This window comes from Acomys russatus, chromosome 32 (assembly GCF_903995435.1).
Source record: "Acomys russatus chromosome 32, mAcoRus1.1, whole genome shotgun sequence".
Taxonomy (NCBI): domain Eukaryota; kingdom Metazoa; phylum Chordata; class Mammalia; order Rodentia; family Muridae; genus Acomys; species Acomys russatus.
In genome coordinates, this window is record NC_067168.1 from 29,467,097 (window position 1) to 29,483,040 (window position 15,944).

Genomic DNA, 15,944 nt, shown 5'->3' on the forward strand with positions numbered 1-15,944 from the left:
TGGAAAGCTGAGGAGGCAGATTATGGGTTCTGATTCAGCATGGGCTACTTAGTGAGATCTTGCCTCAAAAACTAAAGAAAAGGGGGCTGAAAAAACATTTAAAAATATGCTGGCCAAAAATATTTCAAGATAGCAAAATAGAACAGACCACAGATCCAAGATTGACAAAACTTCTTTTTCTTTTTTTTTTTTTTTTTAAGATTTATTTATTTATCGTATATACAGTGTTTTGCCTGCATGTACACCAGAAGAGGGCACCAGATCTCATTATAGATGCTTGTGAGCTGTCATATAGTTGCTGGGAATTAAACTCAGCATCTGTGGAAGAGCAGGCAGCGTTCTTAACCTCTGAGCCATTTCTCCAGCCCCCACTTGAAGTAGACTTAAACATATAAAAATGACTCATCATTGGGTACAAGCATTGCCTGATGGCATCCGTTATAAAATCCTACAGTCCTGTATAGTCCTCCAGAGCCCTCCAGCACCCACTGTTATGACCCATTAATTTTTAAAATTTAAGATGTAATTGTATTGTCTTTTCCCTTTCCTTCCTCTAACCATGCCCACCCCTTTCCTTGCTTTCTTTTCATTATCTATTAAAGGTAATAAGTCATAGAAATGCCATTTCAATTTCTACCTGCCAACACCGGTTCTTCTTTTTATCCTAATTTTTTTTTTCTTGACATGAAAACTTTAAAGCTGTAAATTCTGTTTTTGTTGTCATTGTATTAAGAATGGATGGAGGGGCTGGAGAGATGGCTCAGTGGTTAAGAGCACTGGCTGCTCTTCCAGAGGTCCTGAGTTCAATTCCCAGTACCCACATGGTGGCTCACAACCATCTGTATTATCATCGGATGCCCTCTTCTGGTGTACATGAAGACAGTGTACTCATATACATAATAAATAAATAAATAAATAAATAAATAAATAAATATCATAAAAAAGAATGGATGGAAATTGAGTGAACTTAAATTTGAACCTCACATTGGCATGAGCAGGCTAGACTATGGGAGAGAACAAACAAGAGTGATTAAATTGATGATGTATTTTATTAGAAGTGATACTTTTCAAACATATTTTCACTTGAAAAGATCTTTTGTTACAGGATATATTGAAAAATCATTTAGGAAGAAACACTAAAAGAGGCACTAAAGCCTGTAAATCAAACCTTGTGTCATTTGTCTCAAGGACATTCAGAGTGATAGTAATTGTGATTTTAGCATTTCTTGTTTTAACATTTGGGGGTAGTATTTTGGTGGATGGCACTGTTTTTTTTTTTTTTTTTAAATATATATATATCTTAAATTTATTTTTATTTTATGTGCATTGATGTTTTGCCTGCATAATGTCTATGTGAGAGTGTCAGATCCTAAGCTGCCATGTAGGATTTGAAGCTGGGTCCTCTAGAAGAGAACACAGTGCTCTTCAGCCCTGAGCCATCGCTCTAGCCCCTTTCCTTAACATTTTATGTGCCTTTTATCTGTAACTTATCTGTTTGTGTGTACAGTTGTTTTGCTTCTATGTTGCTTCGTTATTCACTGCTATGACCTAAGTCCTCGGGTTACCAGTGACTGGCGACCCCAGTGCCACAGCAGGGTGTTCATGTTGCTTGGTCTGGCCTTGTTGGCTCCTCAGGCTACCCTACCTTGCGGATAGAGAAGAACGACTTGCGAAGTGTCACGCTGTTGGAGGCCAAGGCCAAGGTGAAGGACATAGCAATATCCAGGGAGAGGGTAACTCTGAAAGACGTGCTCCAAGAAGGTACTTACTTTCTCAGTGTTTTTAGTTTTGTTAAAAGTAATGATTTCATTTCCCCTTTCTTTGGACTTTATTCAGTGTTCAATTTATTCAATGAACATGTTGATTTTGAAGTGTGATAAAACCACATACAAGTATTTGTTATATCTATCTATATATAAGTGTATTTTATTTTTATTTAAAGTGATCAGTACCCAGCAGGTGTATTTGAAATATTCAAATTAGTTTACTCTCTCGTGGGTTGTGGGTGATCAAGTGGATGGATGGGCTTTGGGGTTAGACTCAGGTTCCAGGCCCAGGATTTGTAGCCTGTGTGACCTTAGAGAAATCACACAGTATCTTAGAATTCCTGTAGACTAACAGTGTGGAGGTCTTGATCACTCTTAAGCTAGTTCAGACATGAGATGAAATGATGCATATGAAAAGCCAAATTTGTATTTGACATATCCAGTTCTCTTTCCACCCTGCTTGCAGGTCCTAGCTTTCTCTTTTGAATTTTAAGGTCTTGATGAAGGAGATGGTGAAATTAACAATAAAATACTGCACTGAACTTTTCACATTGATAGATGGCAGATGCTTGTTTCCTTGACCCCAGATCATTCTGGGAGTTTTTCGTCTGTGTGAACCAATTCTGTTTGCTGGGACTCTTGGAAGCTAGCCTCAGAGTGAGGAACCTAAAAAGCCTTAGAAGTAAATGGTACTTAATGGAAGCAGATTTTTATATCTGGTCTGTTTTTTAGTGTGTGAATGCTGCTCCTGCCGTTGTCCGTTTTTAAAGAAAAGCTAGTTTTCAGATCTATCTGCAGTCTAAAGAGAATAACCAGGCCAGACAGCATTTCCTACGGAGTTCACGGTTATGTTCATAGGTTCCTGAGTCTCCAAACAGGATGGAGCAAGTAACGTTAACTTCAGGTTACTTGCTCATAATTTGAGAAAATTTGAAACCAGCTGTTTTCCTTGGTGTTTTTTTTTTTTTTTGAGCCATAATAGTGTTGGTTTCTTGTTTTTTGTTTTTGTTTTTTAAAGAACTTTCGCTTCCAGAAAAGAAAATATGGCTGGCTATGTTTTGAAAAGTGGCAAGGTTCACTGGAAATCTGATAGGTACAAATCAAACAATAGTTACATGCCACTTTTCATCTGTCAGATTAAACAGATATCCAGACAGGGTAGGAGGGAATAAACTGTTTCGCATCGTGACCTGTGGTGAGGTGACCTCTGTGCACACATACTTTAGTGTGAGCTTCACCCATAGCTGCTTTTGCTTTTATTTATTTATTTATTTTTAAGATTTATTTATTTATTTATTATGTATACCGTGCTCTGTCTGCATGTACACCTGCAGGCCAGAAGAGGGCATCAGATCACATTGTAGATGGTTGTGAGCTACCATGTGGTTGCTGCGAATTGAACTTAGGATCTTCCTTCGGAAGAGCAGTCAGTGCTCTTAACCTCTGAGCCATCTCTCTCCAGCTTTTGCCTTTAAAGTCTGTGTTTGGAATATGTGAAGCGGGACTAGGGGTGGAGACAGGAGGCAGCAGGAGGTCTGTAGTGGCTGAGCAGGTAGAAGGGAGAAGCTCCTTTGACTACACTCTTCCTGCAGCATCTGTGTCACTCAGTGTCTGTGACTCATTGGGACCTTCCTCACAGGCACAGTGACTTCAGCACAGACAGTGAAAGACATTAAAGCCCAGGGTGTGTGTGGTGTCCGTAGTTAAGCTAAACTTTCAGGCCTTTCTTTTAAATTATGAAAGAAAGAATGTAAAAATGGTCTTCTGAGAAAGAATAACAGGTCATTACATTTTTTTTTTTGAGATCATTTCATTAGGAACCTTTTGTAAAATTAAAATTAAGGTTTTATTTTTTTTTAACCAATCATGAAATTACTAATAAATCTCTATGGATTTTCACATTCCTGTTTTAACTACTGCTTTGCCCCCACAGAAATGTCATTATTTCTTTCTGTCTTAATAGCTGTTTAGGAACACACCTGACCCATAATGACCTGAGAGTCTGGCCACCTTGTCTGAGACTGAGTGGTAAAAGACATTGAACAAACCCCTGTCTAGAGCCAGGATTTGCATTCCTTGACCCTTTCTTCATTAAAGTCTGCATTGGCAGAAAGGAGAGGCCAGTTTTCTCACTTCGTTATTGCTTTGAGGGGACTGCCCGGGCTCACACCTGTGACTGCCACATCGTTCCTGATCGTGTTGCTAGCTTACTTAGGGAAATTAAGAAAAATATTCTCATATACTTAGTTTAGATGTGGGATTTCTCAAGGCAAGCTGCTTTGTAGTCACGAATGACTTTTAACAGCTTTGGTCCAGTTTATTCTGGAGTGAGAATTAACAGCAACCACGCCTGTAACAGTTTGCTCACATTGCTAGAAAGCTTTGTGATACTGTGCAGATCATCATGTGTCCTTATTGACTGTTATTTTTCCTCTTAGGTACTTTTGGGCGTATTTTCCATGGGATTTTGGTAGATGAAAAAGATCCAAATAAAGAAAAACAAACGTTCGTAAAAACAGTTAAAGGTAGGTTTTTGTTTTTTGTGTTTTTACATGCTGTTTCCATAATAGTTTTCTTGTAGATGACTGAAGCTAGCAAGACTCTGTCCCCTGTCTCAGTGCATGCCAGACCTTTGGAATTAGTCTGTACTAGTATGACTAATAGGCTATATTTTGAGAATTATGTTTTTCTCACCAGGTATAGAAAATAGTTCTCTAACCTACTAAGCATTTATTAGATATGATCCCAACTTTAGTTAAATTACGTAGTTACACGTGCTTAACTTGGCTCTTGCTATAGCTAACTTTTTTTTTCCTGTTAAAACTCTCTCATACCATCTTTATCCTACATAAGAAGACGTTGCCATCAGTTTTCTTTTCAGCACACATATAAAAAAATAATGCAGTGCGCTCAGATCCACAGCACCTTATGTAGATATGTGCTGTTTATCTTTCATTCCCTGTCCCTCTTGTTCTCTTTCAGGCCTTATAGGACCCTAAGAGATGCCTGTTCAACACAACCCCAACTGCTACCCCCAACCCACTCTGTGGGTGAGCGGTTGTATGTTTATATGCAGAGGCCAGGAATCAACCTTAGGTTTCTTTAATCAAGTGCTAGCCACCTTTTTTGTTTTGTTTTGAAATTATTTTTATTTTATTTTATGTATATGAGTGTTTTGCCTCCATGTGTATATTTGTACCATATGGGTGTCCTAGTCTTCAAGGAGTGTGTTGGCTCCCCTGGAACAGATAGTTGTGAGCCAACATGTAGATCCTGGGAATTGAACCCTGGTCCTCCTGAAAAAAAGCCAAGACTCTTAGCCACTGAGCCATCTCCAGCCAGTCCATGTTGTTTTTAGACAGGTCTCTCTCTGAGACCGGGGCCTTTCCAGTTAGGCCAGGAAGCCTGGTTAACAAGCTCCAGGGCTCCACTTGGATCTGCCTTAACAGTGCAAGGGCTATAAGCACATGCCCCCATGCCTGGCCTTTCCACATGACCATCGAGTTCATTCCTTGTGCTTCTAGGGCAAGTGCTTTACAGACTAGGCCTTCTTTCCAACCCACTATTTTGCAGGACTGAGGGGAAATTACTTTTGGGGTAGAAGGTGACAACATTTTTTGAGATTTACAAAGTTAAATGATAATAATGGTTTCTAAATTTTTGTAAAGGCATATGTGAAAAGGTTGGAAGGCTTACGTATGTTATTTCTAAAAATTTGGGCTTTACTAGTCTAGGTAAAATGTCTGGCATTTATTGCCTGTAATTTAGCAAAATTGCCCACTTAAGGCTGCTGCAAACACTTAAAGCCCTCCATGTCTTCTTACCTTGTCTAAGCAAATGGGTTAACTTGTGTTTCCTTTAGTGTTTGTTTACCAACTCCCCTTAGCTCTGAAAACATTTAATCATTTGTTAGAGTATAGTGGGCTGACTCAATTTGAAGGATAGTTTATATGACTCTTTTTGTATTTTCCTCTTTATAAATATGAGGTTTGAGCTGCAAGTTTAGTGGCTGAAGTTTAGTTAAACAGCTGCCTTTTGTTTTCTTATTTTTCTTAAGGAAATATCTTAATGCCAATACCTTTTAGATTTATAAATACTCTATGGATGTAATGAATCCTGAGTTAACAAAAGAAGTTTCCACACAGAATTGATTTGATTTAGGGTTGAAAGGAAATAATAATGATATGAAAACACAGCGGGGACCCTGCAGTTCTGCGATAAGCCTTCTCTTCAGTGCTGGAGCCGTGGCCACTGCCTGGCTTCCTTGTAACCACTATGCTCTCTCCTTAGTTGGAGGAAGCAGGAGAAAGCGCAGTGAGCCCTGAGCAGCCACGGCTGTGTAGGGCCGAGGGCCGTGCAGTAGGCGCTCGGAGCAGTGCTGCATGACTGAGGCGTCCCACAGTTTCTCTCTCAGACTTGAAACTTGTGAAGTACTGCCAACAGACTTCCCTCACAGGGCTGTGGGCTTTATTTCATCTTACTGCATGTTGCACAAATAGCAGTTCTACAAAGAACAAGTTTGGGGTTTGAGGGTTTTGTTTTAGGGAACACAGATATTTTTAATGGGGAAAATGGAAGGTTTTTTTTTTTTTTTTTTAAAGTTTAATAATTTTGAAGGGAGAACTAATGGCTATCCAATGTCAAGACTAAAGTCAGATATCTTGTTATCTGGGTCAAAACCCATGAATTTAGAGGCTAATAATAAAATGAAGCCAAGCACAGTACAGCTTCCCTGCCATCACAGCATTTAGGGCTGAAGCAGGAGCATCAGACGCTGGAGGCTACCCTAGGCTACACAGTGAGACTTGGTAAGTTCAGAAAGTCTAAGCAGTACAGAAAGGTGCAAAATATAGGTTATCCCATCCCAAAGTAACCAACATAAAGAGTATATGGTTCTTTCCACCAGTCAGGGAAAAATATGCTCCAGGGTTTCTGAGTTTTCAAGTAATTTTTATTTTAAAACATAATGATCACACAGACCGTTGCACTTTGCTTCTCAAATTCAGTGTGCAGCTTCCACTGCCGATGCAAGTAAACCTCTCTGTGTGGGTGGGGTGCTCCAGGGAGCCTACGTGGCTCTTGATGGCTGAACATTTGGTGATGATGCCTGAGCAAGCGCATTCTCAGGTTTGTCGGTGTCGCTTCTCCCATCCACCTTCCAAGGACTTTACTGATGAGCCTGTCTGCACACGCTCTGACCCAAACTGGCAGGCAACTGAACATTTTATCCATATCACTCTGATGGGGAAATGGCCTCTCCTAGTTTAATCTGGGAATCTTCACTTAGTAGTGAGACTGGAAGTGATTTTATAATTTTGTTGGGCTCCATCTGGGCTTCAGTATTCCCTAAATGTTTGTATAGTGTCTTACAGAAGAGGGAATGAGCCCTCTGGGTGCCTCAGGTGTTTTCCTAATCTGCTGCCGCCTGTCCTGCATGGCGTATGGAACCTTACCACATTCTGTCATCTGCTCAGGAGTTTGTGTGAGAGCTGACCTCTTCAGCAAGGTTCTGTCAACTGCCTTGGAACTTCAGGCTATTTGTAACTTACAATGAAAATTTACTTTAGAGTAAAAGATATTTACTAACGAAATGTTAGTGTCAAGAATACAGTGTTATTCACGGCAGTGTTGTTTCTTTGTATAGACCAAGCTTCTGAAGTTCAGGTGACAATGATGCTTACTGAGAGCTGTAAGCTGCGAGGTCTCCATCACAGGTGAGAGCAGAGGCCGCATCTCAGCACCAAGCACAGAGTGACACTGTGCTCTTACTTATTTATTTATTTTTTTAAGAATGTTATATCTGGTTCTGAATTGAGTTCTTTTGGAAGAGCTTCATTTTTTTTCTGAATATAAAGGTGAGTGCATACTTATTGAACACAATTTGCAAACAGTAAGGGATGAGGAGGAAGAGAGAGAACAATGACTAAGCCACATAAGTATTAAATGGGCACAGCTAAGTGCTCTAAAGCAGTATGTCTGTATTTATGCACCTCTCTCCCTTTAAAGAATGTGGGGCATACAGTAAAGATAATTATGATAAAAAATGTAAACGTATAGAATGCCAAGTGACGAAAATAGTTAAGCACCCTTGGATGCAGCAAGGTTAATGGTCTGCTATGTTTGCTGTGTGGGCTCATGTGAATATATGTGTGCCTATGCCCATGGGTGTGTGTGCCTGTATGTGTCTGTTTGTGGTAGAGATTGTTATATAGAAATAGCCATTTATGTATTTGTAGAGATATTTTATAATAAGTTAGATATCTCAATACTTAAATGTGTTTCCAATATACATTTTGTTTGTTTGTTTGTTTTTGTTTTTTTGAGACAGGGTTTCTTTGTGTAGTCTTGGCTGTCCTGAACTTACTTTGTAGACCAGGCTGGCCTCGAACTCACCTGCCTCTGCCTCCCGAGTGCTGGGATTAAAGGCATGTGTCACCAGACCTGGCCCAATATACATTTTAAAAGGACAATATTGTTATCTTTAATAAAATTAGTGCATTTAAACACTTTTTATTTTATGTGCATTAGTGTTTTTCCTGCATGTATGTCTCTGTAAGGGTGTCAGATCTTGGAGTTACAGATAGTTGTAAGCTGCCATGTGGGAACTTACTTACACGGTCCTCTGGAAGAGCAGTCAGTGCTCTTAACCACTGAACCATCTCTCCAGTCCCAATTATTGAATTTCTTAATATAACAACAACAACAAAATCCTGTTTTTAGGTTTTATATGTTGGTAACTGTAAGTCTCTGTCTCTATTTAAAAAGGCTACTTTGTGGTTTATTGAATGGCTGTACCACGTTTTATTCAACTCATCTCTTACATATGGTCTTAAAATCCTAGTATGATTTCACAAAAGGTACTTGTAGGAAGAACTTTTAACACCTTCTTCTAGACCAGCAATCATTGGGGACAGCAGCATCAGTATCATGGCAAAGTATTTGTTTGTTTGTTTGTCTGTTTGTCTGTCTGTTTTGAGACAGCAGTTGAGACAGCCCTGGTTGCCCTGGAACTTACTGTATAGACCTGCCTGCCCCTACTTCCCAAGTGCTGGGATTAAAGGCATGCACCTTTAAGTATAGCTGCTAAAGTTTTGATTTTTTTAAAGTATCATATAGAGGTCTGGGAGGTGGTACACATCTATGACATAAAGTTGTTGGGGTGCAGACAAGTAGGTTTCTGGGGCTCATTGGCCAACCTAGCTGAATCATTGTGTTCCAGGTCAGAGAGACCAAAATGAAGAACAGTCAAGAAAGGCACAAGATGTTGACCTCTGACCTCTATGCACATGCTCAGACATGTGCATATATTACACACCACAAGTACTGTTTAGACTCAGTTTAATTTGTATAACTGCTGAGAATTTATGAAAAATTTTCATGTCTGAAAAGTGAACCCTGACTTTGCATGTTGAAAGGGTCTATGGACTTCTGGGAAAGACAAGCGATGTGCGAAGAGGGCACCATCAGTTTCTATTTCAATGACTTGGACAACTGCCTAGTCCTGATAAAAAGTATGAATACACAGAACTTCCGTTTTTTCATTTTGTTTTTATTATGTTTTTTGAGGGCTTAAAAAAGATGACAGCCACATAAAAATAAATACAGTGGTAGTGAAAATGAGACAGAGTTTTGGCATTGTGGTGGTAAAAAGGAAAGCAGGGCAAGAGTAAAAGATAACTGTTTGGGCTTGGGTTAAACAACATAATTCTGAGCTTCTGATCAGCTGAGATGAAGGCGACTTAAAGTCCAGTAAATCTCAGAAGCAGAAGAAAAAGAAAACACACTTTGTTTATAGTAGGAAGCTAAAAAGGTTTTAGTTTCAGATCCTAAGACAGATGCAGCATTAGGTTTTATTATATGATGTAATACTGACTAATATAAAAGTAAATATTCATTTTTAAATTCTCATTGAAGAAGAAACCAGGCTTTTGAGAAAAAGTTGAATGCAGTATTGAGGAACAGTGTGGGTGCTCCTTGGAGGAGTTAAGTTACATAATCCAAGAATGTTACCTTCCTTTGGCCAGATTCATCCCCAGGAGTAGACATCCTCCTCATCTGTAGAGGAATGGATAGGAACGCCACTGCCCTCTCCCTGCCTTAGGCTATATTTACTTAGGAAGGAAAGTTAGTTATATTTGCTTTAAAAAACAAACAAACAAATAAAAAACAAAGAGCGCCTCTTTAATCCCAGCACTCGGGAGGCAGAGGCAGGTGGATCGCTGTGAGTTCGAGGCCAGCCTGGTCTACAAAGCAAGTCCAGGACAGTCAAGGCTACACAGAGAAACCTTGTCTCGAAAAACAAAAACAAACAAACAAAAAACCAAAGAGCATGTTTTGTTTTCTCAGCCTTTGGGCAGTGCTGTGAATGGGAGCTTGATGTCAGTTACACAGAGTCTAGAAGGAAGTGCCAGCAGCAGTTTCCAAAACCACTCTACTGTGCTAGCTGAGAACTTACAAGCCAGTTCTCTCAGCCGGTGAAACCTGCACCCATCTGCACAGAAGCATGCAGCCCATGTAAATGCAGACAAAGGCAGATTTTTCCCAAGTAGGTGTTTTAGATCTGCGGTAGCCCTGAGCGTGCCTTGGCTCGACAACTTTGCAGACAAGCATTCTTTCATGCAGCTTTAGGCTCTGTGTCTTCGCAGCACCTTGCCATGATGGATTAGCTGTCCCATGACACCCCACAGAACAGAGCAGGGATACTGAGTGTCATTGGACACTGAATGAGAGGGGAAGCTTGTAAAAGCAAGCTTGTTCAGTTCGTTGTCTGTGAAGTGACATCAAGGCTCTTAGTTTTAGGAATAAAATTGTTAGTATGCCACATTCCTTGGTACACTTCATCTCACCACAACTTTTTAACTGAATAGTTACATATTTAGCTGAGTATTTTACCATGGATGTTTGTTTGTTCACTTTGATTTAATTCATTAAAACTGCCCATTTTGCACTTAGAGCTGAGTTAGGCATAAAAAGTGTCTATGATGCAGACTCAGTACAGGCAGCAAGGAATGTCGCCTGTTTCCACAGGGCACCTCCTTACCCAGGGCACCTCCTTATCTGTTCTGTAATTCAGAGGGTTTGCTGTGTGTTCTTACATTCTGTGATGAAGGATTACAATTCACCGACACATTTAAAGAATCTTGAAATTCTATCTTTTGTTTGTTTTTTGCTTTTCCACTGGAACTTGTAAGCATCAGTTTTAAAAATCAGTTTAAAAAAAAAAAAAGTAAATAGTTTTTTAATTTAAAAATAATCTGCTTTCATTACTTCATGTCTGAGAACCGTAAGCCATTTCTTGTGGATTGAAGTCCCCATTGGCCCAGCATGCCTGGTGTTGACACTTACTAATGCTGACTGGCATACAGCTTTAAGGGTTGCACTGTGCTCGGCATGGGAGACCGTTGTGCCCAGCCTCCACGGCCCACCTTGTCTACCCTCCCAGCACAGCTCCTTTACACCCATCCATCCGTCCTTAGATTCTTAGACCTTTCTCTTTGCCCTCCTTTCCTTCGTAAAATGGGCAGAGTGAAGAGCAAGCATTGGTCCTTTGAAACACTTTTATAAAGCTTATTACTGCTTCCAGAGTAGTTTATTTTCCCTTTTTACTTTTTATTTTATGTGTATGGGTGTTTTGCATATATGTCTGTCTGTCACCACATACATGCATGTTCCTGAAGGGCACAGAAGAAGCATTGGATCTCCTGAGAGTGGAGTTACATGCAGTTTTGAGCTGCCGTGTGGGTGCTGGGAACCAGGCTTGGTCCTTCTGCAAGAACATACAGTACTCTTAACCATCAATCCAGAGGATTTTTATTCCTGGGGTTATAGAATAAAAGGCAAAGCAGAAATTTACTGTAGCTTTACAAGTCAAAGAGAATTCCTTGGTGCATTTCTGCAGTTTCCCCTCTGTCTTTGTGGCTGTCCTGTGAGTGTGTGTTTGTGTCTCTTTTCCTTAATTCTTTTCATGTTGTCTTACTGTCTCTCTTTGATCATTCAACTATAACGTGTTGTTTCATCATTCTTGGGCATTCGTGTTATAACTTTAACTGTTGATATCCCATTGACTGTTCTTGTTAATGTAGGCTTTTATGTTTCTTATTAAATTTTTTTCGTATTAATTCTTTATGAAACAATGCCTAGGAACATAATTTACTAAGAAATACGAGTGCTTTTAGGTTACTGTTACATGTGTGTTTCAACTATGCATTAAATGTAATGACACAGGATGTGACACACTGAATATATAAATTGAGTCTATGATTATGTCTGACTTAGTAGACAGGAGGTAATTATTTAAATACTTATAACCTAGGGGAAAATTGATTATTCCCATGTATCAGTTGGCCTATCATTACACAGGTGTGTGTCCCACGATAAAGTGGACATGATTGTTCACCACATGCTTGGTTTATTTTGCAAATTAGAACTGATTGTGGCGAGTGAAATCCACATGTTGCAAGTTTGAAAACTAAGGCCAAGTTGGGGAGGTGGGGAATGGCGTGCATTTGCGTGTGTGTGTGTGTCTGCCTGCCTCCCTGAGGGCTGGGATATAGGCGTGCAGCTTGCCTGTTTTGCTCTCGATTATCTTTATTACTTTTAAGATAAACTGATATGGTTTTAGATTTCATTTGTATTTTTCCCAACTTCTTGCTGTATTCTAGGAACCTCCTTCCTATTACCCATGTGTGCATAGAAGAGGGAGAAAAGCCCATGGTGATCCTGCCATACATGAACTGGGGAAATCTTAAATTGTTTCTACGGCAGTGCAAATTAGTAGAAGCCAATAATCCACAGGTGAGAAAATTCCCCTAAATGTGCATAGTTTCTGATGTCTTTGGGATTAGATATTAATAACCATATACACAGTGTCTAAAGACCTTCAACAAAAAACAATCAAAAAACCTCAGAATGAACCAGGAGATATTTATACGCTGTTGACTTAGAGGAAAATGAGCACAGCGTATGGTTCCCCAACGGAGCACCCTTGGCTGATGCTGGTTTCTGTTGTCCACCATGTGTTCATTCATAATCACCTCTGATGCCCTATGACAGCATCTCAAAGTCCTTTCTGGGATAACGTCTGAAGACGTGTCCAGGATTTCCCTTCTAGGAATAGAAGCCATTATAGAGCTATCTGACCATATGTGCCAACAGCAGTGATGGTTGGAGGTCAGGATTGTGGGAGATAATTGGAAATATTCTTAATGTACCTGAATGTAAGATGCCGTCATTTAAGAGTTTCTCGTTGCTACCTGTGTACGTGACTGTGAGCCTCTGATCAGATTCCAGACATGTCATAACAGTGAAGACAGTCTGCCGGGTGCTCTATTTTGTGATTTTGTGAAGTTGATTTTAAGATTTATAATGGCATAGTTATTATAGTTAATAAGAAAAATACACTCAGATCTGCATTGAGTATTTGGATTAAGTATATGATATGTTGGTTAAACTAAAAGAGTAAAGCTGTGATTTGAACCGTGTAATTGGAGGCTGTGGCCCATGAGCATCACCAGGGGAAGAACTCCCTCCCCAGCCTGCAGTGCTGGTGTGCATCTAGAGAGGAGCATGTCCGTAGAGAGGCTTGTCTTAGCAGAATGCCTCCCCCCCCCCCCAAGAGGGAAAGTAATCTGATAAAACCTACTACTATAAAAGAAGAGAACAAGTCCTGCTTTAGAGATTCTGTGTTTCTTGAGTACGAATCACTGAAAAGCTGTTCTGTAATGCTGATTTTAGAGAGATAAATGCAAAAGATAAGTCTCATGATAAAGTCACATAGATGGTAAATCCCATTAGAGAACAGGAGCTGTTATAATGGAGGAAGGAATACAGTGCTCCCAGAGCACATCTTGTTTGGGAAATAGGTTTTAAAAACTCAGTAAGTAGGTGCAAGGAAGAGTTTTGGGGTGGGACTGTGGCAATCAGATCGCAGACTAGCTTTGTACTATCTGCAAACTGTGTTGTTTTCTGTTATGACAGGCAATTTCCCAACAAGATCTGGTACACATGGCTATTCAGGTTGCCTGTGGGATGAGCTACCTGGCAAGAAGGGAAGTGATCCACAAAGACCTGGCTGCTAGGAACTGTGTGTAGGTGTCGGGGGCTTGCTATGTCGGAGCAGATGGGTTGTGCTGCCTGGATTTGGGGTTCTGTCCGGGAGTCTCAGTGGGACTCAGGCTGTTTATAGGTAATGCTGGGTCTTCTTAACACCCCGATGCCTTTCATGTTTGTCTTCTTACTTCTCAGCATCGACGACACTCTTCAAGTGAAAATCACAGACAATGCCCTTTCCAGAGACTTGTTTCCCATGGACTACCACTGTCTAGGGGACAACGAGAACAGGCCAGTGAGGTGGATGGCTCTGGAAAGTCTGGTCAATAACGAATTCTCTAGTGCTAGTGATGTGGTGAGTACTGGAGCCCCGTGCCAACTGCATGTGGAGGAAAGCTTTCTGCTTCTTGTTACTGTTCCTTGACATTTCACCCGGGGTGCACGCATTATGCTCATCATCTTCCCTGTGCAACTCTCAGAATGACCAGGCGGCTACTAAAGCCCAGAATGCCTTGCTTTCCGGAGGGGCCTCTTCTTCTCATCTGAGTCCGGACACTGTGTGTGTTAAGTGCCACTGTAGTTCTGTCCCCTCATCCAGATCACACAGTGGGCCCTCCTCCGCAGTGATGTGGTTTCAGAAACTGCATCTACTCATCTCTTGTAAGTTTTCCATCCCGCTGTTTGGCTCTTTATTCTAGGTCATAACCATGCTAGGCATAGAGGCATATGCCTATAATCCCAGCCAGAAGGCAGAGACAGCGGGATCATGAGTTCCAGACACACCTAGGGTACATAGTGACTATATCTCAAGAAAAAAATGAAAAATATACGTGTTTTTGTAATCTCTTGTCTGTTACATATTATAGCTGTGTATTTGGAAATTAGGAAAAAGGTTTTGCTGTGAAGGTCCCTTAATCATCACTCCATAATATTGTATTACTTGTAAAGTAATTGAGATTTGATCTCATGTTTCAACATTGAGGAACTTGGCTTGTGTTTTGTGTCCCTGTGTTTTTTATTTATTATTCAGAGTTGCCTTTTCATCTCAGTTTGTATGCTTAACGCTTTCCCTTTTAATACTGTATTACTGACACCAGTTTTACTAGTTTCTTACTTATAATGATTAGTTTCATGCTTTCCGTCAGTGTATTAGTTCTTGCTGGTTGCTGTAACAAATTACTACAACCTCAGTGGTTTAAAACAGTAGATTATTCGCTCACTGTCAGTTCTAGAGGCCAAATATAAAAAGTAAACACTTTTCCCATTAATTAAGGTGTTCAATGTATATATTGTCAAAATTTTTTTTTTTTTTTTTTTTTTTTACTTATTTTAAAATTAACTATTCTCTTAAAAAAAAACAAGCACCGAAATTTGAAATGGGCAGTGTAGGCATGCATGGTTATAAGAATGGGTGTTGCCTGGCTGAAAGAGGAGCTACCGGGCCGACAGCAGAGGGAGCCCGCCTCATGTTCCTCACAGAGAAGCCTACGGGCATGCTAGGAAGAAAGTGGCAGGTGGGGAAAAATAAATGCAATCTTAGATACTGAACCCTAAGGGTTCAGCTGGAGGATACAGAGAACCTGGTCTAGGCTGTCTTGCCAGAGCTGCTTTTATCATGAGATAGCTTTTTTTCTCTAACATTGATGTGCAGGAGTTAAAGTTCGATTGAAATTGAAATCAGTAGATGTATATAGCTTGGCTGAAATCACAGTTCTATGAACTTAAAACTGTTTGATGGGCAGGGAAAAGGAGACATTTCTTAGATGATAGTCTGCAGGAATTTTATGTTATTTTAATTTAACTTCAAGAGACTTGGAAACTTTAATTTTTTTCTTAGTAAAAGGAATATTGATGGGTAATATTCCAGAAGGGCATATAAGATGTCTGGAAGTGCCACAGTGTGAACTGCTTATGTGATGTCCAGTGGTGTGTCAATGTGAATTACTTAGTTGATTTGTTTGTTTTTGTGTAGGTATTCTATTATGTAATTAATCAACAATAGCATTTTTATTTTTATTTTATTATTTTATGTATATAGGTATTTTGCCTGCATGTATGTCTGGATCCCTGGAATTGGAGTTAGAGACAGTTGTGAGCTGCCAGGCAGGTGCTAGGAATTGAACCTGGGTC

At 40.0% G+C, this 15,944-nt stretch overlaps 1 protein-coding gene across 1 annotated transcript in view; it reads left to right on the plus strand.

Annotated features, from left to right (window-relative positions):
- Ryk (receptor like tyrosine kinase) overlaps positions 1 to 15,944 on the plus strand; it is an 80,358-nt gene that overhangs the window by 54,477 nt on the left and 9,937 nt on the right. The window contains exons 8-13 of the mRNA XM_051140750.1: positions 1,636 to 1,761; positions 4,205 to 4,291; positions 7,411 to 7,480; positions 12,428 to 12,560; positions 13,743 to 13,852; positions 14,010 to 14,169. Of these exons, the coding sequence (XP_050996707.1) occupies positions 1,636 to 1,761; positions 4,205 to 4,291; positions 7,411 to 7,480; positions 12,428 to 12,560; positions 13,743 to 13,852; positions 14,010 to 14,169 (686 nt within the window). The remainder of the gene's footprint in view (positions 1 to 1,635; positions 1,762 to 4,204; positions 4,292 to 7,410; positions 7,481 to 12,427; positions 12,561 to 13,742; positions 13,853 to 14,009; positions 14,170 to 15,944) is intronic.